The following is a 25,637-nucleotide window of genomic DNA, read 5'->3' as shown; positions in this document are numbered from 1 at the left end:
TCTTTTGACGTGGTGTATAAAATGGGAGTCTATATTTTCTGCCATTTTTGATTGTGAAAGTATATGTCCGCAACTTGATCCTGTAGAAGCCAACCAGCCTATCTCATCCTTATTGTAAATAGACTCTGCTGTCACACGCTTTTCACCTGCGAGCAGGGTATACATGCCAGTTATTTCAACTTGGATCCACTTGCTCACATATGGGTCGAGTCTTGTAACTCTTGAATTGCTATCAAGAAAGGGCTAGGGGTGATTTTATTTTATCAGGTGAATTCCATCATTAAAACCCATGTGCTTCATCTGGATACAGTAGATTCAATTTCTTAAATGTCATTGGAAGGCATGAGTTACTTGCAGCTATATTGGAATATTCCACCCCTTTCATAACCAGCCTATGTTGTCTCGGGTGTTTTTTATTTGAAGGCAGAGTGCTCTGTTGGGAACTTCGCTTTACTAACAAATAATTTCTACTAGATCCTGTTGCTGATATGTATTTTTATACATCTTCTGAAACAAGTTGAATAACGTGTTAGTGGCGTCTGTTCATCCCAATGCACTGCACACCCCTTCCTCTCCCTGACCATGCATCTGCAGACTGTGCCAGGAAAGCTTCCCTCCCTTTTTATCACCCGCATTGCCTCTCTCCTCATGGACCCTCTTTGCAATGCCTTTACTAAAGCCAAAACTAGAGGATTTGCCAATGCGTGTTTAGTTTTTATATAGCACGTCTTGATTGATTGAGTTATTTGTATCGCACTGCTAAATTAACCAAATCGTATCAAGGCGCATGTGGAAGAATGACAAGAATCATTCTGTCACAGCTCCTGAGACACCGGATTTCCTCTCTAGTATTAATCTGCTTTGTAGACCTTATTTAAACTGGTATGTTTTTAATTTTTTTTTCGAAATGTGAGTCAAATTTTCTCAGCTCTTAAGGTGGTCACTGTTATATACACTTCCCATTTTGACACTTAAGAGGACTGAGGCACCGAGGGAGAAGATGATTTCCCAAAGATCACACAAGTTTGGTAATTTGGGTAATCCAGCTTTTCTGTTTTCATATAATACACCTATGTCTACAACACCCTTTTATTATTGTTGGCGTTTTAACATCAATCTTTCTCAGCCTGACTTTTCATCCTGTCTTTTAATTTTTCTCATTTCGGCATATAATCTTAAATGACCTCTTTTTCCTCCCGCCACCAATTGTAAAGGTGGAGTTCTTGATCTAATCTTTATCTCCTCTTATCTCGACTCTCTGCCGTCTATTAATACTCAGATTCTGCCTTCCTCCGATCATTTTTTTAGTCTCTACTTTTCTGTATTTTTCGCGTCTTAATTTCTCTCTGTATGCATCTTCTACTTCTTTCTTGGTGGTCTACGTAATTTGGAGTGTGCTGCTCTCGCTTCTTCTATACTTTCGTATCTCGCTGACTTTCCAATTGCTTCACCTTCTGGTGTTGATTATAGTCTCAATAATATCTACTTTGCTGTTACCTCTTCTCTTGATTCTGTTTCCCCTCTCTAAATGTAATCTCAAGAGTAGGACTCCCAGACTCTGGCTTTTCCCTCTTTTGAAATCTCCCTGGATTCAAGTCCGCACAACGGTGCTCTGTAGGCTTAAAAATAGATTTAGTTCTAAATATCAACTTTTTTCTTCGTCCCTCTGTCTTTATATTTCCAGTCTTAAACAAGCTAAAATCAACTATTTTCAAACACTTTTTCAATCTCAGGCAAATTCTTTTAAAATCTCTTGGCTATTCTTAATAAGTCTCTAGAACCTCCCCATCTGATCTTTAATCATCTTCTAATGCTCATCATCGTAAACTGTCTTCTTTGTTGAATCTGCCAGATCTCAGTGCAGCACTTGGCACTATTGATCATTCAAATTTACTTTAGACTGTTTTATCTCTTGGATTTTCTGGTACTGCCTGAAAGTGGTTTACTTCTTATCTTGCTAATTGTTCCTTTACTGTCTCTTGGAAAGGTCTAATATCTCAGTCCTTTCCTCTCCCTCATGGTGTGTTCCCCAGGGGTCAGTTCTGGGTCCCATTTTATTTACACTTTCACTTATTCTCTTTCCTCCTTAATCACTGACCTTCGTTTCCAGGTTCATCTTTATGCAAATGACACTCATATTCCTCTGTCATTTCCTTCTTTCAATGATTGTATTCATTCTCGTCTTTCTTGTGTCTCGGCTATTTCTACTTGGATGTCATCTCTGTTCCTTTGTTTAACCTAAACAAATTTAAAATGAAATGTTATTCTTCCCTCGTTCTTCTAAGATTTTTCCTCCTCTTCATCTTTCCTTGACATCAAAAGCATGTCATTTGGGAGTCCCTCTTTTTCATGTCAGACTCAAATTTCATCAGTGGTTCTCTTGTGTCGCCTTAATTTAGTCAATATTAAGAAGATTCATCCCTTGCTAACTTTCCCTTCTGCTTCAACGTTACTTCAATCTTTTGTCCTGTCCCGTCTATATTTTTGTTCATTTTATGTTGGTCTACCTAATTTTCCCTTTTTCCTTTGTTCGTTGTTCAATTCTGCAGATAGACTTCTTTTTTATCCCCCTCCTTCTCATATTTCCCTATTTCTCACCCGTCTTAAGTGGTGTTACGTCTCTGTCTCCTCCCCGCAGGCATGGGCGACTTGCTGCTTCATTCCTGCAGTGTTGGCAGTTGCCGTGGAGACATAGCATTTTCCGGGCCAGGATTCGAACGGGTCACGTGCCCAGTCAGCTGATCGGGACGCAGCGAGGCAGACTCCGCACCTTAACAAACATACATAAGTGTTCGCTTCCCGGAAGACGCCGCTTCTAATTAGCGTTCTTCTATCCTACTTCGTTTTGGACTGATTCATTGTATTTTGGACTTTTGCTTGCCTACTCGACTTGCTACAGCCTGCTCCTTCTGTGTTTCGGCCAACTAGACTCGCGTCTTTGACGCATTCGAGCTTTCGCTCACTTTTCATTACCTGCGTCTCTCGGGGCGCTCTGATCTTGTTTCCTCCTGCTCCCTCTGGCAGTTGGCTCCCTACTCCGCTCTTGGGGACTAGTTCTTGCTACCTGGGGAACCATTCCACTTCACTACATCTAGATCAGTATACAACTCTCCTTCCATTTAACTACTGTCTTCCGCTCCAACCAATTCTTCTCTCCTGCCTGGACATCCTCTTCTGTGGTAATTATACGACCCAACCCTGGTGCAGCTGTTTGGATATCTACATCTTTGGAACTATACTATACTTTATTTGGATTCTGCTGTTTGATAAAGACACTCTTGGAACCAACGTGCACTCCTGGACGCTACCCTGATTCGTGCACCACCCGACTCTAGTTGGCGTGCCTCGTGCCGTCCGGGAAGTAGTACCCTTGCTAACCCTTCCTTTTTTATTTTGTACCTCTGTTGTTTCTTTAAGTCCTTTTACTCTTCTACATTGGGTAAGCTGATTCAGTGTTGATTACTATCTTTCTGACTTATTAGATAGATGACGTTACCCATCTTCCTTTCTCTTTTAGTTGCAGCTCTTCTAAAAAGGCACTACCCTACTGTTGTTCTGTCCAACCCTACCAGGTAGAGCCACTCTTTTAGGGCATCCTATTGAAGAGGTTATATAATCCTGATATCTAATATCTCTCATTTTTTCTTACAGCATTGGTTCTGCGGTGTGGACAGAAGTGCTTCCGCCCCATCGAGTCTATGACTGTCCCATAGACATGGTTCCTGGGGCAAAAATACCCTCAGGGCGTGTATACTCTCTCTCTCTCTGAAATAAGACCGGGTTCTGAAGGACTACTTGGACAATGCTCTTGCTATGGGCTTCATACGAGCATCCAAATCACCGGTAGCTTCTCCTTTGTTTTTTGTGCCTAAAAAGGAGGGTGACCTAGGTCCATGCATCGTTTATCGGGCATTAAATGAGGTTACCATTAAGAATCAATGCCCCTTACCTCTCATTTCAGTATTAGTAGATCAGTTGGGTGATTCATGGGTGTTTACCAAATTGGATCTTCGTGGGGCATATAATCTCGTTCGCATCCGAAGAGGCGACGAATGGAAAATGGCTTTTAAGATCCGATTCGGTCTTTTCGAGTATCTGGTAATGCCGTTCGGCCTGTGTAATGCCCCTGCTACATTTCAGGCGTTCATGAATGATGTGTTTCACGATATCCAAGACCGATTCGTAGTGGTTTACTTGGATGACATACTCGTCTATTCTGCCTCCTTGTCCAATCACGTTCAACACGTTTCAACTGTACTACAACGTCTATGGGACAATTATTTATTTGTAAAAGCAGAGAAGTGTGTGTTTCATGCAACAGAAGTGGAATTTCTAGGCTTTGACATCACCGATCGAGGAATCTGGATGAGTTCCTCGAAGGTGAAAGCGGTTATGGAATGGCCTGTCCCCAAGACAGTTAAAGCTCTCCAGTCCTTTTTAGGATTTGCAAACTTTTATCGTAGATTCATCGATTCTTTTACTGCCATCTCAGCCCCTCTCACTGCTCTCACAAGTCCCAAAACTCCTTTTGTTTGGAATACTGTGGCCCAAGAGGCTTTCGACAAGTTAAAGGGGGCATTCACCTCCGCTCCGGTGTTGCGACATCCTAACCCGGATCAACCTTATTTTTTGGAAGCTGACGTTTCCGGTTATGCCGTCGGGGCAGTTCTTTCTCAGTCTTGTCCGCAGTCAGGAGAGGTACATCCTGTTGCGTTGTATTCTCGGAAGCTATCCCAGTACGAGAGGAATTATACCATTACGGAAAGAGAATTGTTGGCAGTCAAGGAGGCATTCATGGAATGGAGGCATCACCTCTTGGGGACCAGACATATCGTTACAGTGTATTCCGACCATAGAAGTCTGCTTGCCTTCAAGTCAATGAAGTGCCTCAAGGCTCGGCTAGCCAGGTGGCACTTGTTTTTCTCGCAATTCCAGTTTATCATCACCTATCGGCCGGCAAGGCTGCACGTTCCTGCAGATGCCCTGTCTAGGCAAAATCCCGTAGTTCCACGGGAAACCAGAGATCCTGTTCCACTTTTGTCCAATAACGTTGTGTGCGGTTGCACTGCCCGGTCTTCACTGCGTTCCCTCGTTGAGGATTGGGTGGTTGCAAACCCAGAGGAAGCGGCCACACTCAACCTCGATGTTCATGGTGGCCTGCCCTTTATCCAAGGTTATGTTTTCATACCTCCTGGGAGGGCACGGTTACAAGCCTTGAGTTGGGCCCATGATTCGATCGTCGCAGCACACCCGGTACAGCAAAAAACACTCGAATCGCTGCAGCGTTGGTCATGGTGGCCCTCGATGTCACAGGACGTTATGGGCCACGTCTCTACCTGTGCGATTTGTGCTCAAAGCAAGCCGTCTAGAACCAAACATATGGGTCTTCTGCAGCCTCTTCCGGTCCCCATATAAGCCCTGGCAGATGCTATCCATGGACTTTGTTGTGGAATTACCGCCGGTCAATGGTAAGGATACAGTCCTGGTGGTGATTGACTACTTCACGAAATATGCCATATTCGTCCCTTGTTCAGGTATCCCGTCGGCACCTGCCTTGGCCGATCTCTTTCTCTTAAATGTGTTCAGAAGATTCAGACTGCCCTCGGTTATTGTAACTGACGGGGGGTCCCAATTCACATCACGGTTCTGGAGGGCTCTCACTTCCTCTTTTCAGATTGAGGGTAGGTACTCGACCGCTTTCCATCCTCTTACTGATGGGCAGACCGAACGTCTAAATGCCACAATGGAGCAGTACTACGATGTTTGTGTTTACAATTCCAGAGCACCTGGTTTTCAGCCCTGCCACAGGCCAAGTTTGCCTATAACGACTCTCTGCACTCAACTACGGGCTCATCGCCTTTCTTTGCTCTTCATGGTTTTCACCCTCATTCTCTGCCTTTGGATCCTTCACTGCCTACGGATAATCCGGCAGCTCTCGCCTGTGTGCAGGATATGGATCACGTACACAGGGACATACGATTGCACCTTTTACGGGCCCAAATCCGAGCCAAGAAGTATGCTGATGCTCACCGGTCCCTACTTACCGTCCTGGCATGAAGGTCTGGCTGTCCACTCGGAACCTGAAAATACCCGGGAAGAAAGCGTTCGCTCCCAGGTTTGTGGGGCCCTATCTCGTTCAGTCTGTTGTTAATCCTTCTGCCATCCATCTTTCCTTGCCTGCCTTGCGGCGTATCCACCCGGTTTTTCACGTTTCCTTGTTGAAGCCCTGCCTGGCTGGTACCCGCCTGCCCCGCCGCCCCGCCCCGATTATGGTTGAAGGGGAGGAGGAGTTTGAGGTGTCAGCTATCCTGGACGTCAAGGTCTCCAAGGGTAAGATATTTTACTTGGTGGATTGGAAGGGCTACGGCCCGGAGGACCGTACGTGGGAGCCTTTGTTCCACATTCACTCACCTGCCTTGTTGCAAACCTTCCATGCGCCAGGGGGTTGCCCTGGCCTTTGCGGGAGGATACTGTTACGTCTCTGTCTCCTCCCCGCAGGCATGGACGACTTGCCGCTTCATTCCTGCAGCGTTGGCAGTTGCCGTGGAGACATAGCATTTCCCGGGCCAGGATTCGAATGGGTCACGTGCCCTGTCAGCTGATCGGGACGCAGCGAGGCAGACTCCGCCCCTTAACAAACATACATAAGCGTTCGCTTCCCGGAAGACGCCGCTTCTAATTAGCGTTCTTCTATCCTACTTCTTTTTTTACTGATTCATTGTATTTTGGACTTTTGCTTGCCTACTCGACTTGCTACAGCCTGCTCCTTCTGTGTTTTGGCGAACCGGACTCGCGTCTTTGACGCATTCGAGCTTTCACTCACTTTTCATTACCTGCGTCTCTCGGGGCGCTCTGATCTTATTTCCTCCTGTTCCCTCTGGCGGTTGGCTCCCTATTCCGCTCTTGGGGACGAGTTCTTGCTACCTGGGAAACCATTCCACTTCGCTACATCTAGATCAGTATACAACTCTCCTTCCATTTAACTACTGTCTTCCGCTCCAACCAATTCTTCTCTCCTGCCTGGACATCCTCTTCTGTGGTAATTATACGACCGAACCCTGCTGCAGCTCTGTTTGGATACCTACATCTTTGGAACTATACTATACTTTATTTGGATTGTGCTGTTTGATAAAGACACTCTTGGAACCAACGTGCACTCCTGGACGCTACCCTGATTCGTGCACCACCCTGACTCTAGTTGGCGTCCCTTGTGCCGTCCGGCAAGTAGTACCCTTACTAACCCTTCCTTTTTTTTATTTTGTACCTCTGTTGTTTCTTGAAGTCCTTTACTCTTCTACATTGGGTAAGCTGATTCAGTGTTGATTACTATCTTATAGACAACGTTACCCATCTTCCTTTCTCTTTTAGTTGCAGCTCTTCTAAAAAGGCACTACCCTACTGTTGCTCTGTCCAACCCTACCCGGCAGAGCCACTCTTTTAGGGCATCCTATTGAAGAGATATCATCCTGATATCTAATATCTCTCATTTTTTCTTACAGCAATGGTTCTGCAGTGTGGACATCCCAGCTCTTTTGAGGAATCAACTCCTCTGTCTGGGTTTCTTAAGACAGAGGGGCGTATTGCCTAAAAGAGCTCCTCAAGTTGAGGAGGCCTGGTTCTGCTAAACCCCTAGTGGGTTCACCCCAGCTTGGGCTGAACTATTCAAATGTGAATGCAGTAAGCAAAGCATATTAAAACATTATCACTGCATGTTTTATTCTGGTTTGGGTCTGTTTGACCCAAAACATTGGACTTAATTACATTTGATCGAATTTATTTGACCTTTTTTTTGGTCTAAAATGCCCTTACCCACCCCCATATATATATATATTTAATTAAATTTGATTGAAAAAAGTCAACAAAATTCGATCAAATGTTTTTAGATCAATTATGCTAATCCCTTTTATTCGAGAAACTGGAAGGTCCATTACAAGGAAGCACCCATACTGTGAATTAAGATCATAGAATTTGAACAAATTTTATGAAACGGTACATACTTCCAATGATGCTGGTTAGGTACGGGTGGAGGTTTCCAGCCCCACCGGTAACTCCTGCCACCCCTCTTTGGAAAGTGGAAACCAAAGGACAATTGATTACAGGGGCTGAGGAACTCTGGTCGGGAATACTTCTTAAATGCACCTTACCTTTGTTTGCTCCATCCCATCGGCTGAGCCCAGACAAAAATGGGACCATCCGCTGTGTGTTGGAGGGCTGTTAACACAAGGATGTAATTCCCACCTACTGTCACACACCTCAACCGAAGCATGTGTAGGGTAATCTGTCTAAAGGCTCCATATGTTTTTTGTTGATATTGTTTAAAACACAATACCCCATCTTCTCTCACAAAACAACAAGACACTTCTGTCCTTAAGGGTATTACTACAAAATACTGCACACCATCACTGCAGATCCAAAAATGCGAAATTTTCATAGCCCCATTTCACTGCATATGTATATGAGGGGTGTGGGTAAAGTTGATAATAAATGTGGTGGCTATGGGGGTGCTCTCCCCCCGCATATATATGCAGTGAAATAGTTTAACACAAAAACACACCATTTGGGGATGCACTGTGAACATATAGATCCCCTCTTTTTTTAACTCTTTATTTATATGCATTTACATTTTGATATAAAAAGAAACCGAAACAGACCAAGCTAAATGTTAAGAGCACATAGTAACACTAGGATCAAACCTCATCCTCCCCGGCAAAGAATAAACTTCCAACCAACCCATGTAATAAATCCTAAAGAACTACAAATAAGGTTTAACAGCTATCCCTAAACAGATCATTCCTAGATATGACTTAAAACAAAAACACAAAACACGACAATATATACATGGACAAACAAGCACAAATGTATTTATTTTATTGATTTAATTTGCAAAGCGCACATATAGTACACATAGGCATTGAGGTGCTGTTGCAGGTAGGAAAGCCACGCAAGGGTACATAAAGATACAGTTATGGTGGGTAAATCCTGATGCAGTTATCATGAAAACATACAGAACAATGACCAACTGGCAATAATCTTAAAGTACACATTCTTAGGCTAGTGTTGAACAGACCTAGTTGCCAACAGATACAGGTAATATAGTTATAGCCTGATGTGATGGCAGTTATCATACAAAGATACAGAAACAAGACGGACTGGTAGAAGTCCTACAAGCAAAACCTGAGGGTAGTGTGGTGGGAGAAAGATCCTCATGAGGGGATCGCTAGGGGTGTGGAGTTCGGGTTTAGGTGAAAAGCTTCGTTTTTAGAGCTTTGCGGAAAGATCCAGTACGATTTCTCTGCCGTCAAGGTGGGTGGGAGGTCGTTCCAGAGCTTGGCAGCCAGGTAAGGGAAGTTGGAGCCTCCGGCTTTGCATTCGTTCACTCTGGGGAACAGTAAACTTGTCCGTGTAGGGAGTCCTAGTGGGTCTTGAGGAGTGGGCTTTGACAATTCTTTTAGAGAGGTATGGTGGTGCTGTGTTGGACAGGCACTTGTGGGTAATGGAGTGTTTTGAATATGACCCGCTTTTGAATGGGGAGCCAATGTGCGTCTCTTCTGGCACTTGAGATATGCCCCGTTTTTGGGATGTTCAAGGCTGCTCTAAGGGCGTTATTCTGGATGACTTGAAGTTTGAGGATGTTCCTGGAAGAGGTGCCATTGAATAGGACATTGCAATAGTCTAACTTTGAGCCAATGATTGCACAGCAATGGTTAGGCAGCTGTTTTTATGCATTAAGGACCTTTGTAGCGTGGACTGGCGACGAGGAAATGGCATTCACTTGTCTGGTCATGGTGAGTGAGGCGTCCTAAATAGACCCCTAATGTCTTTACAGTGTCAGATACAGGAATTGAACAGTTGTCGATCATGAACGCAGAATATTGCCTGTTGAGCTTTTTTAGGGCCTTTGGTGGGCCAACAATCGGGATTTCTGGTTTTTTGCTGTTCAGATCGAGATGATTGGCAGCCATCAAAGTCTGAATTGTGGAATAGATTGAGTTGAGGGTGTGAAGTCTTCTGTGTGGTTGCCTGAGAGTGGGATCAAGATTTGAGTGTGATCGGCATAGTTAGTGTAAGCTATGCCGAGAGAGTCTTAGATGTGGAGAAGTGGGCAGTTGAAGATATTGCAGAGTGTAGGGGCGATGCGGATGCTTGTGGCACCCCACAAGTGATAGGTGAGAGGGTAGCGTTGGCAATGTCAGAGAAAACCCTCATGACAATTCCCTTCAGGAAAGATGCAATCCAGGCAGTCGCTGAGGGTGAGGCATGAGTGGTGAGGTGGTGGCAACGGATCTGGTGGTTGCCCAGGTCAAACGCTGCAGATGGGTCCAGGATGAGTAGCAATTCCGACTTGCCTTCGTCCCTGATCGCATCTAATTGATTTTTTAAGTCAAGCAAGGCAGATTCTGTGTCATGCCTAGGGCGGAAACCGGATTGACGCATCCCTAAAATGTGATGCCGCTCGGTCCAAGATTATTAGGAGGAAGGGGACAGTGGTGACCAGCATGTAGTTTGAGGCAACGGCTGTGTCGAGGGAGGTTTTCTTTTAGGAGAGGGAGTAACCACGCTTCTTTGAGGCTGGCTGGAACAGAACTTTGAGTGAAGGAAGTGTTTATGATGGCGGTGATGATGGGGGTGAGTATGTCGGCAAAATGTTTGACGAGGAGTGCAGGGCATATGTCGCCTTTGCATTTTGAGGGTTTTAGACTGTCAATGAGTTTGGTGACATCAATTTCAAAGAGGTGCCTAAAGACGAACTGAGTAGTGGAGATCAGAGGGTGCAAGTGTTGCTGGTGGTCATGGGTACTATATTGAATGTCGCTTGTTGAGTTATGATCTTCTTATTCAGAGTGTCACTTTTGCCTAGGAGTGCCTCTTGGATATTAGAGCACCAGGTCTTATTTTTAGTGATGGTTGATGGGGGATCTACAAGGGATTCAAGTTCCCTGTAGATGGAGAAGATTTCTTTTGCATCTGACTTGGCATTGCAAATTCTAGTGTTGAATGAGTTTAACTTTGCTGCGATTAAGACAAGTTTGTATTGTTTGGAGGCTTGTTGAAATTTTGTTTTGCAACGTTGGTGGGTTCTTTTAGCCAGCTTAGTAGTGCTTATCGTTTCACGGTGCGTAGTCCTAACAGGTCGGGGGTAAACCAAAAATGTGAGTGTCTGACTTTGTGAGGTACTAGCAGGGCTAAGGTGTTAACTGCCTTTGAGAGGATTGTAGTGTAGGTGTCTACTAGTGAGATAGTATCGGTGGTGAAGGGAGCCCAGAGGCGGGGAGTGTTGATGAAGGGTAGGAGATTCTCTGGTGAGCTCCTTGTGACGACAGGAAGAAGTGGGTTAGGTGGTGCTGTGGGCTTGATTGGCTGAGTGATGGAGAAGTGTATGATGTGGTGGTCGGACCAGGGACATGGTGTGTTGGCACTGGTGGAGATGTGGCAGTTGTGCTCTGCGATCCAGTCTAATATTCGGCCTTTATTATGTGTGGGATTGGTGATGCGTTGAGTGAAACCCAGAGTGTTCAGTGTGTCAGAAAGTGAATTGGAGGGTAGGTTGTTAGGGTCGTGGATCACCTAGCAGTATATTATTTTTGATGAGGCTTTGAGATTATCATGGTGAATATGAAGTATGTTTTGCTCAAAGTTTGGAGAAGGCCCAGGAGGGCGATAGATGAGGTGAATGGTAACTGTACCGGTGGGGGATAGTGAGAATTTGAGAGACAAATACAATTTGCACAATTTACCCAAATCATCATTACAAATGCAGACATTGTACATTACAAATAAAAACCTATGTACCATACAAATTATTAAGTGGTGACCAGAGTTTCAAGTAAAGGTCTTCTCGATCCTGTCTATGAAAAAGAACTCTCAGAATCCGCTAACACTTGAACGTCATTCAGCCAATCCTCCACCAGTGGCTTTCCCAAATTTCAAAATGTGTTTTACTCCCACCATCAGCACTTTATCAACCCATTACCCATATGTTCTGGCAATCTCACATCTTCCTCTGCCAGATAATAGGGGAATCTGAAAGAGCAATCTCAGAAAAGTTCTGGATAACACTGCATCCACCATGTCTAACAAATTCCCCCAAAATTGACGCACCTTAGGGCAACTCCACAACATATGCAACAAAGTGTCACTTTCTTTTCCACAGCCCCAACATACATCATTTTCTACTAAACTCAAACCGTGCATACGTACCGGAGTCCAATATAGGCGACTCAAAATCTTCCGCTGGACAAGTTGTTAGTTCAAATCCATTTTACTGCTAAAACCAATTTTCTGTACTTGCTCCCATTTCTTCTCTGAAATACTACACCCAAATCACTCTCCTAGGTCCTCAGCAATTTACCCCAGGAATTGATAAACCAGGGATCCATAGGCATCATAGCAAGGTATCTGGACACCAATACGGGGTTATGGCGCCAATATAGCACATCCACTGTGTTCAGCCCCTAAAGGAGAAGATAACATGAAGTCTTTGTTTTTTTGTAAAGCACATGTTTGCTGGAAGCATCATGGCGCTAAGAGGACAGCCGGAGCGGTGGACTTGGAATAGAAAGGTTTCTATAAGACTGTGGAAGCCAGGTCAGCAGTAACCCGAACGGGCAGTGGCAAGGTGTTCCTTAACTTGGCAGCTGCAACCGAAATAGAGCGACTGCCCATCCGAGCACGTCGAAACCGGGGAATGATCAAGAGTCGGGACTCCTCACATCTTAATGAGCGGCCATGCAGATGGTGTTGGAACTTCTCCTGGAGAAATTCAGTACCTACTCCATAGAAGGCACGCTGGACAATACAGAGGGATTTAAAAACAATCTTCTTCTGAATGGGTAGCCAATGGAGTGAATGCAGAATTGGCAAGATATGCGCCCGAAAGGCAGTATTCGTAGCTACATGAGCTGCTGAGTTTTGTAGCAGCTGGAGCCAGTGAATAATAAAGGCTGGTTAAGCTAAGAACCGGGCATTGCAGTAATGAAGCCGGTTCAACATCAGAGAAGATGCCACCAAGCAGCAAAGTTTCTCAGGAAGAAAAGGCAGAATTTACTTTAGCTCCTTAAGATGAAAGTAACCGGCTTTACAAGTCGAAGTGACTTGAGCTGCAGCTGAGACAGATTCAGAAAACAAAAATCTCAGATTCCTGACTGAGGGAACAGGTAGTGGGCAAGACCCAAGCTCTGGCGGGCCAAAAAGTTGAGGACCTGAGTGATGGGGGATAGAGAGGAAACACGAAGAGAAAGAGAAGGACCCACCACCAGGATCCCCATCTAGTTTCCACAGCCATCTGACATCTCTGTAACTGAGACGCAGTGTCGGGCTTGGAAGATCCAGCCGGACAAGTATTTGAGTGTTGTCAGCGTAGGAGTATGCCCGAAAGCTGGGAGAGCGGATGAGGAACAAATGAGGTCGAATTTACATATTAAAAAGTGCAGGGGACAAGGCGGACCCCTGGGGAACACCACAAGATAATTTAATAGTGTGAGAAAAAAATGGTCCAAGAGAAAGGGTTTGTGATCTAGAGGTCAGAAATGAAGCAAACCAAGAATACACCTGGCCCGAGAGGCCGGCCTGGTAGAGACTGCGCAGTAGGGTAGGTTGGTCCACAGTATCGAAAGCTGCTGAGAGGTCCAATAGAATCGGGGCACCTGTTCCCCAACCCCCCCCCCACCCCTCGATCCACCAGTCTGGTCAGGTCATCCATAACCGAGACCAGGGCATTTTCCGTGATTCTAACTCCCTAAACCTACCCACTTCCCTATTCCCTAGACCAAAAATATGTCTAAGTTCTGCAAATGGCACCTCTTAAAGTGGTTCTTGCTTGGATTCGATTTCCTTAAAGGATTTTTTTGGTTGAGGAGGCGGTTTGGTGCTATGACCGTTCTATTGAAGCTTGCTGATTTAAAGGGTGGCAAGGGTTAACCTACATAAGACATGCAGTTTAACAAACGGCACCTGGAGCGTTCACAGGATTGAAACTTTTCGTACACTGCAATTAAACTTTTATTTACAAGTGCCACATTAGCAGAGAAAACTCTCTGCTCGGCTGTGATGTTTTTAGGGATTATGGGTCTTTGAAAATAGGTTCATGGTCTAATCGCAAACGCGTCTATTTGTTCCGTAGGTGCGTTCTGTGCAGAAAATAATGCATATAATTTCAACTTCTACAAAGAAATGGACCACGTTACAAAGTAAATCCGTTTTCTAGAACGTAAAAACACCAGTTGATGTAATTTATTGAATGTTCATTTTTGTGGAAATGCACCTCCTATTCACATCCTCCTCATCAATAAGAGACATTGCTTTTTTGAAATTGCTGACAAAGAGCAGATGGTTTTGTCACAGATGCACATTAGCGACATCTCAGGTGGGCTCGTGTAAGATGCTCTGCAAGTCCTGGCTTTTAAGTGTCCATTGGATCGCTTAGTGCTGTGCTTCATACTTGCAAATAACAACCTACACATTCTATGTAAGAATAGCGAGAGATGTGGGCCAAAAAGCCCGAACTTGCTAAACCTCCATCCTTTACCCATCACAACTAAAGCTACAGATATGCAGTTTGAAGTTCACCGATTTGCAACCAGAAAACATTGGCTCTCAACCAGGCTTCCCCACTCAACGAATCTGTGATCTAGGGCAAATCCCTCTGCTTAAACGAATCTTCCCTTTCTCTGCCTGCCAAAATTGGAATTACCTAGAAGTGATTTTGCGAATTTCGAACTACACAGAAAGCCTCACAGATGCCTGGTCTAATAGACCATGATGTTTCCTCCATATACTAATCGTTATTTATATATTGCCCATCAGAAGCTGAATTGCCCCTTAGCTTGATCATTGCTCATGGTACCAACACTTGTGAGCCATTTCCCACCCCAGTAGAAAGTTAAATACATGAATAATACCGTGTTTGGGTGAGGGTAGGGCTTTCCTGGGCCATGTTTGTGCAAGGAGTCGCCAGCTTGATTTAGCTTTGGCAACTCCTCCCCGCCTCCAATCGGCACAGGGGCATTGGCCACATGGGGTCTCTTTTGTGAGTGGGGTGGTGGAGGAGAAGAAACGGATTTTGGGCAGGCAGCTGTTTGCCTAATCCTGACGCTAGCCACCTTCATTACATTGCATCTCTGTTTCTGCCTGCCTGCTGCCCCCCACTTTTGCCTGCTGGGGAAATGAGAAAAGCTCCCCCACAGCTACTAGCAGCTCTGTTTGACGCTTGCCTGTACCTTCCCTGACCCAACTCAGTGTTACTCATTGTATCGCGCTCAGACCAAATCCAAGGTGCAGTCTTGCGACCTGCATCACACACATTGCTGCAGCAGGTGCATCATCCCACAGAGATAACGTGCACATTATATTGTCATTTTCTTCTGTTGCATTACCTTCTCGTGGATAGGTGAAGAATAAGGCTTGATGTAGTCAAAATGTAATTCTGGAGGGTACTGCGCAGCAAAATAATGCAAGGTAATGTAATTGGGTTTTTTGTGGCACAACCTCTTCACTTTGGGCGGCCTTTTTGCACTACAGAAGTAATTGATGCAAGGGTTTTAATCGATCCAATATTGCTTTGGGCAGCCTTCCATGCCATCATTGTTTAGCCTGTCTGCCCAATTACAGAAGGGCTCGTAGGCTAAGATTACCAGTCCGTCTGGTCTTGTCTCCAACGTGTTGTATGTATGTTTTCCCAGAGCAAGGCAAGCGATTATGACTCTTCTGCCGATCACTTTGTAGTTTTGGTGTAAAGCAAACGGACGTTAAATGCCAGCCCTTGACAGTGCATCACCCCCAGGCAAGATGCCAGGTCAAAGATTGGTTCATAAGTTTCAGCACCCCCTAACCTCTACCTGGGTAAATGTATAAGGCAGCACTGCTGCATACATCCAGATGTCAATAGAAACGAGGCTGACATGCTACATTTTGAGAAGAAAAACGTTTTGATGATTGAGGTGAGCATGTCCTGGCTTACTGGCTTGGAGACATTGAAAGAAATGAATGGGGATGCAGCAGGGAAAAAGTAGGAGTAGCTCCCAGTACCCTGTCCCATTCAGTCAATGGACAGGTGTTCAGGCCAGCCCTGCGCCCAGCCACCCAAACAAATGGAAACATGTACTGTCGCGCCCCAGTTCATAGCCCGAGTGCTAGGGCAGGTTTTAATGCCCCCCGTCCCATCTGCTCTGACACTCGTGATGGCCCCAGCTAAACCCTGATGTAATTAAATGCTACAAGAGGAATTCCACGTGGATAAGAAGTATCGTCTCAATCTTTTCCATGTATGACTTTGTGTTTCTTTCTGGAGATTCAGACATTGTATGCTGCTCCCCTAATATCTGAAGTTAGTTTCTAGGTCAAAGCTTTGGCAAGTTCTTTTAGGTATGAGGGTTCCAATTTATGTGCTCTGAATTCGTCTGGCTCTACACACCAGTAATACTGTGTGAATGTGGGACTTGATATGATGCAAAATCTGCCACAATGGTGTTTACTTGAAGAGTGAAGACCAATCTACGTTTTTGTACATTTATAAAGAAGCGCTCAAAATCCATGGGCAGCTAGGCGCTGTTTACAAAGGCGTAGAAACAGTTGAAGTAAGGAGGACAAGGGAGCAAGGAGAGAGGGAGGAAAGTGTCAGTTGAACAGGCGGGTCTTGCGATTCTTTATAAAGGAGTTGTACGAGGGTTTGTCTCGCAAGTGAGGTGGGAGTTTGTTCCAGAGGGAGGAAGCATGATAGGGAAGCTGGCCACCCCTGATCTTTTTCTGGTTGAATATGGGAATGATAAGGCGATGTTTGTAGGCTGATCTTACTGGCCTGGACGAAGAGTGTTTCTTGATTATTTTATTTGGACACGTTAAGGGCTGTGCATTGTTAGAAAGGCATCGATGGGTGAGGGACAGAATCTTGAATTTGATTCTGTTCTTGATTGAGAGCTAGTGGGCAGATGTTCTAGCTTCCGAGATGTGGCGGTGCTTGCCAATGTCTAGTTCCGCCAGGGGGGCATTGTTTTGTACTTTTTGTAATTTGTTCATGGTTTTTTCCAGAGGTGCTGCACAGTAGTGAATTACGGTAGTCGAGTTTAGATCCTATCAGGGCACAGGCAACTTCAAGCCGGTTCTTGGCAGACAGTAAGGGTTTACTGGCATTGATGAGCTTGGTGGCGTACACCGAAGACACAGCCATGTGGTTGACCTGGCGAGTCATGCTTTGTGAGGAGTCGAGGTACACGCCCAGAGTCTTGACAGAAGTGGCAACAGAAATGTTGTAACCATCTATGATGAAGGCTTTGCAGACCTGGTCTAGTTTAGAAATGTGGGCAGGGGGGCCGATGTTGAGAAGCTTGGTCTTTTCATCGTTGAGACAGCGGCTGTGTGCGGCCATCCAGGATTGGATGGCTACGTAGATCAAGGTAATTCAAAGTGTGCCCTTCGAATGGTCATCTGTAAGGGGGATAAGGATCTGTGTATCATCAGCATAATTGGTGTAAGAGATGCCGAGTGAGTCTAGACTGTCAAAAAATGGTTTTGTATAAACATTAGAGTATAGGGGAGAGACAGGAGCCTTGGGGTACGCTGCAGGAGGTAGACTTGGGAGTGGCAACGGCGTCTCCAGTGAAAAACTATCTGTCCACCGGGAAGGAGGCAGCCCATTTGGCGGCGGCAGGAGAGAACTGGGCATAGGAGATGAGGGGCTAGCAGAGGATGTCATGGTCTACAAAGTCGAACGCCGCTGAGAGATCAAGTAGTAAAAGAAGTGAAAGGATGCCTTGGTTGTTTGGGTCATCAAGCTGATTCTTCAGGTCCAAAAGGGCTGTTTCGGTCCCATGTTTCTGCCGGAAGCCTGATTGCAAAGTCCCCAGGATATGGTGGGATTCAAGGAATGCCTGGATCTGCAGATATGCCACTTTATCCATGATTTTTAGGAGGAAGCGAACCGTTGTTATGGGTTGTTAGTTGGTAGGGATAGCTGGGTCAAGCAAGGATTTTTTGAGCAGCGTGGAGATCCAGGATTCTTACAGGGTAAAGGGGACAGTGCAAGTGGCAAATGAAGAATTGATAATGGCAGAAATGAGTGGGCGTAGGGGTTCGCGGCGTTCCTTTACCATTTGAAGCTGGGCAGATGTCTCCTTAACAGCATGAACATTTGAGGCATTTGATGATGATGATGATGGTCAGGGTGCAGGTGCTGGTAGGTTGGAACTGTAAGAGAGGGGTGTCTCTCTGATCTTTGAGGGGCGGGGCTGGAGGCGAGCTGGCTGGTATGCATGTTAGTTTAGCTTTTATTTTTGCTTGTAGAAGTGAGTTTTGCCTGTGAAGGTATCTTGGACACTGTTGCACCAGGCATTGTCTTTCATAATGGTAGAGGGTGGACTGTTGATAGGCTCCAATTCTCGGAGGATGGAGAACAGTTCATGGGAGCTAGAGGCTGCTTTGGAGATTCTCACATTGTAAGTGGCAGCTTTGAAGCTGTGGATTGACTCTTTGTAGTAGAGGGAGATTTTTCAGAGGTGTGCTTTGTTGACTGCAGTAGGGACTTTGAGCCAAGTAGCTTTTGGCAGCTCTTTAGTAGCACGGGTGGCCTGAACATAGGGGGTGAACCAGGAGTTGAGGTGTGATTTTATTTTTTTAATGATATTTAGGGCTTTCAGGGGGGCTAGAAGATTTACAGTCTATCTTAGCTCTGCATTGCAGTGAACAACCAGGGAAGTGGTGTGCTGGTGGTGAGGGTGTTTTGAGAAGAGGGATGATCTTGTCGCTGGTCAGGTTGCCGGTGCTTCGGGCCATGATGGTGGATGGGACAGCTGCTAACGCTGGCGTGTTTGGTGGGGATGGTGAAGGTTATACTATGGTGATCTGACCATGGCCAGGGAAGTTTGGATATGATGCAGATGTTGTGCTTGAGAAGCCAGTCTAATATGCAACTGTGGGAGTGTATAGGGGGCTGTCATGTGCTGGATACAGCCTAAGGCTGCCATGGTGTTGGAAAGGACCATGGCCTCGGTGTCCAGGGGGATGTTAAAACCTAGGTTGAGGTCTCCTAAAAGTAGAAGTTTGGTAGTAGGCTTAACTTCAAGACAAGGAAGAGATGATCGTAAGGAGGCGTTCCTTCCATTCTCTAGGTTTAACATTTGATGAAGTTCATTGGAGGACTGTATTTTGCCAGTGCATGCTTAGGATTTCTGCGACTAAAGTATTCTCATTTGGGACTGGCATCTGGGGTTTCAGGAATTCATCTAGATTACAGCTTCAAGAAAAATTATTTTGGAGAATCTTGTCTTCCCCCAAATCTATACAGCACACATAGAACTGGAACTGTATCTTCTTGAAGATCGAATTAATGTGTACCCAGTTTCCCCCTTGCTGTGCTTTTGGGTTAATAATCTCTCAATTGACAAACTCTGCTAATTGGAGGAAGTACAATGGGACCGCTCTATTCCCTGTTGATTTTATGGAAAAGGCATTTAATGAAGTCTTGCAAACACAGGGTCTAGAGCACCTCAGCAGAATTCTCAAACCCCCCTTGTTTTATTAAGGATGACATCAGCATTCATGGAGCGGCACATTCATATTTGAGATGATTCACGGTTTGGGAAAACAACTAATCACGCATTGGATGTAATATAACAGTATGTTGGCTTTTGTTAGGTAATAATTGATGTAGTAACCCTGTGGGAGACTACACAACCCTTGTCCTCTTGATATTAGGTAACCCAGCTATTGGCGTAGGTCTGTACTACACAAGTTCATAGTGTGACCGAACAGCCAGACTCATCTCAAGAGGGGCAAATGTGAGCTGTAGAGCTGTAGCATCGAAATCCACGAATGCAAGTATTCAAATAACACTTACACTCAAGGTTTTCTAGTAAAATAATTACTCATTTATTTAACGGTCAGTTTTAAATAAGCATTCTTTAAAAAGGGCAATGCGCTACAATAAAAATTGACTTCGAAATACTTTCTCCGAATCAAGTCAAGCAAGTAGATACTCTTTAGAGATGCTTCATACACATTTCCTACACCCTAAGGGACTTCTCTAACTAGGACAGTATTGGCATTTATATATCACTTATGCACTTGGTAAATTCTGAGGTTGGCAGAAAGGAAAGGTTAAAGGAAATAAAAAGGCTAAACAGGTTCTCAGAGCATGTGAGCACTTTTTAAATCTTCCAATGAAGTCTAGATAAAAAACCTTTTCCCAGCAATATTAGTTAAAAACTAATGTATCGCCTATGAGGGACAATAAGAATCATAGTCAATGGATTGGAAGAGTCTGCAGGGAGCCAGCACACCCACAGTCAATTGGAGCAAAGTCTATGGAGCTGAGGCACTTCTTAGATAGCAAAATGTCTTGCACAAAGTGAGTTTGTTGAAGAAAATCACTATTGGGCCACAAGCTGTTACACTTGTAAAAGGTAGAGCTACAATCAACTCTAGAGAAGAAGCTACTGCAAATCACAACTAAGAAGAGCAAGCTACAGACAAAGCGGTAAGCACCCTCAAGTCAGAACAGTACCTTTTGGTTAGAAGACGATCCAGCTGGCTTCTGCCTGGTTTCAGTGATGCAGATCCTGTGTTCCTGAGCCACAGTCGTGGGGGTAAGAGGGAGGACGTCTGCAGGACTCCTACACAGCAATTCAAAGGTCGACAGCAACTACGGACGTTCTTCGGATCAGCGGCACTTTGCGGTTTCAGCGCTCAGTAAATAGCACCACTGTGGATCTTGGACACCAGTTGGACTTTCTTCACTCTTTGAGTCCAGCACTCTGGTGAGGTGACTCGAGCTTAGGTTGTCCTGCTTCGGGAGTGTCCTCGGGAGACTCCTGGAGCTTTTGGCCTGCTTACAGATGTTGCACTCGACTACAGATTTCTCGACCTCTGGCACGCGGTTCCAGCAGTAGCCAAGAAGTTCAGCCAGTTGGGGGAAGGTCTTCCAGTAAAGTTTGTCTCCGGTTTAGTTGGTCCCGCTAATCCAAGGGAAGAAGTTGTTCCTTCCGGAGCTTCTCTTGTCGATCAGAACAAGGAGTTTCAGCACAGATACAGCAAGCTTTGTTCACAGGTTGTTCATCCGGTTGTTCTTCCCAGTTGTTGACTCTTGTCTTCAGTCCAAGAAGCTTTGTCTTTTAAGCAGGTTTCTCCTATTCATGCACAGCCTAGCTGTCACTCATACAGCAGGGTGGCTGTCCTGCCAGCCCATCAGGACTGAGTGCATTCAGGTAACCAAGGAGACAAAGGACGGGGGAGTTTCGGGCACCTCCCTCACTTCCTGCCCTTCCAGACACACTGGAGCAGGAGGCGGGTTTCAGCACTGAAGCCCGCCAAAGGAAAAATAACCAAAAGGCACAAACCTGGTTTGGTACGTGGAGTAAAGCCCATGAAAGACTGCGCAAACAAGAAATGTTGAAAAACAAAGACTGGGGCCATTTTGACACAATGGTCACCCATGGGTGCTATACTGCAGCTGAGGATTCAGCCTGCAGTAGAAAGCACAATGGTAGGAAAATTAAACCACTGCCAACAGCCATTTAAAGTCGTTAGGGTAACATAAAAAATGTTAGATGAGTAAGTAGGAAAAGGGGCTAATAAGTAACCCCCAGAACTCCACATAAGATGGTGTGTGCTGGACCTACAAAGAGAGAAGGCAAGTAAAGTCAATTTCACTTTACTGTTCTTGGGAACTGTAGTTCACCCAAGAAAAGGTATTTAACCTTATGAGAAATCTAAAGGATGTCTCTGTGACACTGCACTGAAGGTGCTGTGTGTTGCCATACAAAAAGGAGATTCCCATGGAGTTTCAGACTTCCATAAACAAAGGAAACGGATGATCCAAATCAGATTAAAATACACGAGAGATTGAGGAAAAAGGGCTCACTCCCTGCAGGGTTAAAATTAAAAAGTCTTAAACTCCAGCAAGGGGTCTCTAAGGTTGAAGTGAATTAGCACAGAAATGAGAATTCAATGTTACTTACATTTCTCATCCTTTTATCGGCCCAGACAGTTGATTACTCACATTAATTTTAATTGTGTGGAGCTTAACATGGTTACATCCAAATGGCACAAAGATTTCGAAGGGGATGCATGTTGTTGTTTCTGCAAATACGGAATTGTAAACTGTTGTGCATTGTTTTTATTATTTTGCAACAAATGCAAGGACATTAAAGGTCTGCCTTAATTTCTGTCTTGAAATGGTACTGAGCGGCACTATTGTTTCTCCTACCTGAAAACACAGTAGGCACATGGACACTTCAGTCCTATTTATAACTAGCCTTACGGAACTGGAAGAAGCTGTTTGACAATCTTCTAACAAAATAATGTGTTTCGAAAGGCATCTTTTTAGGTATTGGCATACTTGATCACAAACCAAATTGACCTTTTCAATTTTACCAAATTGTTTTAGTTCGTTTTTTGGGGGGAGGTTTCAGTTGATTTAAATTAAATATATATGTGGGGGTAGAGGGAATAGGTTAAGGTAGGGGGGAGTGGGAGAGGGTGCAGGGGTCTCTTTTAAAGGTTGGATGTTCCTTTTTTGATCTTAAAGCATTGTTTTATATCTGTAAGCATTTATGTACTTTTTAAATGTATGCTTAAGTTGTACACGCTGCTTTGAGATGTATGCTCACAAAGTTCTATGGACCTGACCTCTTCCGGCAACACTGCCTTTCCTTTCTGCAGTGTAGTGTTCTTTCTTGTCCTTCTCATGGCCACACCAGGTGCTAAATGGTAGCAGTGCCACACTTAGATGGAATTGTGAATGACAGCATGTGCCACACTTAAATGGAACTGCGAATGATAGCATGTGCCACACTTAGATGGAATTAGGATTGGTACCATATCCCTATCGATTAGATGGAATTGTAAATGGTAGCATGTGCCACACTTAGATTGAATTACGATTGATAGTATATCCCTCACTTGGATAGAATTGTAGATAACGTGTCCCACAAGTAGATAGAATTGTGAATGATAGCATGCGCCATACTTGGATGGAGTTGTAAATGGTGGCATGTGCCACGTTTGGATGAAGTTGCGAACATTGGCCGAGTCGATTCTAGATAGAATTGCAAATGTAAATGTTACCATGCCATCCTATGTGGTATCACTGTGAACACTGCTTTCCTGTTCCCCCTGTCTCTCTGTGTCCGTGTGTCGCTGTGTTCCCCGCCATCCTGTTCTCGTGTTATATGATATGATATGGCATGACGTGCCAATACACAAGTGTTTCATGCCTGGTTTCGGGTGCCGTAATGATAACCACCTTATCACATCACTATGCTTACTCTCTACTATACACCATTATACAACTAGAACACAGCTATAACCCAGATTAATTCGGCCTAGCTGTTCACATACAAATACGACCCCATGAACACCTCATCACCCTAATAAAATGCAGCTAGCTGTGCACATTCCTGCCTTGTTGCTCACTTATGCGTCCTTTAGGCCCTACGCAGCCAGAGCCCAGTCTGGAGGTCTACCCACCAGGCTGCACACATCCGACTGATATCTTCAGCACCACACCTAACGCTAGGATGCAGCTACCATCAGGCAATTACATCAGCTGCACACATAACTGGTGCACCCACGCACCCTACGACTCTACCTCTCTCGACTGACCAGAACTGTGGTTCCCGAGGGTGTTCAAGCTACCAGCGGTTTGAGGTCATGACAATGATATATAGAGCGCTATATAAATGCCAAGTAACATAACATGACAGGTGTACAAGAGACGCGTTCTGCCCATCATTTACACATCACACATGCCCTACATGTTAACATTTGGTGTTCACGTGAGAGTTACGCCACACATCGAATACGAGTATGAGGACATCCACTGAGGAATGCCCGTTCTTTAGTTTCAATGAGTCCCAGCATAAACTCGGGAAGATATCATGACCTAAATAAACGCTTAAATCTCTCGTGGTGTAAACAATACTGAAAGACTAGAGATCTGAAGTGCACCTTCACTATACGGAGAGCAGAACTATATATTATTGTATTCTGATAAACAAATGGATATGTACAATAAAACAAAAGATTATTTTTGGTGAAGGCTATTATTTAGTTGACTAATGCAGTAGCAGTGGTCGACATCGCATTGCCACTCTTGGTGGAAGAAACTTGCAGAAGACACTTTTAAGGTATTAACTTTGAATACGTTGTCAAGTATGATTCATAATGTGGTTCTAGGTTGTACTTGACACCTTTTTATATTGGTGTTTTGCAATGTGCCACACCTCTCTTGCATGAATGACGCCTTCAGGGAAACCTTAATCAAAGACCGGATTCTCTCAAAGATATTTAACCATCACCAGGCATATTACACTCTGTTTAGGGCTCGTCCGAGAGGTTTAAATGCTCTAAAAGAAATTTGGCATAAGCGAAAACTAATATCACTTAATTTCCTATTCTATACCAGGAATACAGCGATATGATGATGTAGGTAAACAATATAGCAAGCATTTACATCTGTTTGTTTTGCTCTTTCAGAACTTGACTCTTCTTTGCTCTGCACAGAAAAGGGAGATGCTCTGCTTAAAAACTTACAACGCAACTTGACCTTGGTGGAAGCGAAGCTTGAGAATGAACCGAGATACAAGGAACTGAGGAGCTTGAGGAACCAAGTGGCAAAGGAGGCCAGATGGATGGAGACGTCTGGTGATGCCACTTGGGCTTTTGCCTCTGAAGTACTGATACTGCTCTTGTGTCTTAAGCAGTGTATGGTGGAGTTAACAAACTCCTTTCAGCCAACCAGACCAAACCTCAGGACCCCAGAGGCTGCACCTGCCCTTTCTCCTGACACATTGAGCATCGCCCAGCAGAAGATGGTTCAGTCTGCACTGCAGTTCGTAGTTACCTTGGGTATTTCCCCTTACCTTCTGCCTGGCATCGGAGTTCCACTGAGGCGACGCTCTGAATTTGGGGCCATGGTCGAGGAGTTGGTGTCTTGTGATGGGAGACCTAGCGCCACACACAGACTCTACATTAGCTGCACAACACTGCTGGAAGTGACGCAGCACCCCTCGCTGGGCAACCTTGTGTTGACTCGCCACCTTGGAGATATTATGGCAGGTCTTTGCCAGCTGGGCTTTTGCCCAGTAAAGACAAAAGCAGAAACGACCCAAGAGCAAAAGGTATGTCGTCCATTAAAAATATATCAGTAGTTTAGATATTGGGATGTACCTGTTGTTCAGAGAGTTCTTTTGTTTTTGCTTCAATTTCTTTGCTTCTATCTTTCCATGTCGTTGCTTGCTTCCTACCTTCCTGTTTCTTTACTTATTTCTTTTTTAAATTTTGTTTAATCCATCTTTCCTAAATTTTTCATTTTCTTTTCATCTTTTTTTCTTTCCTTGTTTCGCTTGTCTGTCCTCATCTTGCTTTCCTTGGCCTTCCCTTCCTTTGTCCTTCTATCTTCTGTCCCTCTTGTTCCTTCTGTTCTTTGCCCATCCTGTTTTTTTTTCTCCATGCTGCCTCCATTCCTTTTGACTTTCACACTTTCCTTTTTCCGTTCTGTACTTTCTATCACCTTTTCTTCTTTTGACATACTGTCCTTTCTCTCGTGCCTTTTTTTTTCATTTGATGAATAATGCAAGTTCCACCACATTTAAATGTCTTCCAGGTATCTGTGTAACTTACTTGTGGATGATGCATTAGAAGATCTGACA

At 44.7% G+C, this 25,637-nt stretch overlaps 1 protein-coding gene across 2 annotated transcripts in view; it reads left to right on the top strand.

Annotated features, from left to right (window-relative positions):
- The window catches only part of TANGO6 (transport and golgi organization 6 homolog), a 1,470,654-nt gene that overhangs the window by 71,068 nt on the left and 1,373,949 nt on the right, over positions 1-25,637 (top strand). For both annotated transcript variants that reach the window (XM_069635546.1, XM_069635547.1), the window contains exon 2: positions 24,463-25,106. In XM_069635546.1, the coding sequence (XP_069491647.1) occupies positions 24,463-25,106 (644 nt within the window). The remainder of the gene's footprint in view (positions 1-24,462; positions 25,107-25,637) is intronic.

This window comes from Ambystoma mexicanum, chromosome 1q (assembly GCF_040938575.1).
Source record: "Ambystoma mexicanum isolate Mex_15411 chromosome 1q, UKY_AmexF1_1, whole genome shotgun sequence".
In the NCBI taxonomy this organism is placed as follows: domain Eukaryota; kingdom Metazoa; phylum Chordata; class Amphibia; order Caudata; family Ambystomatidae; genus Ambystoma; species Ambystoma mexicanum.
This window is presented reverse-complemented; position numbering and strand designations above follow the sequence as displayed.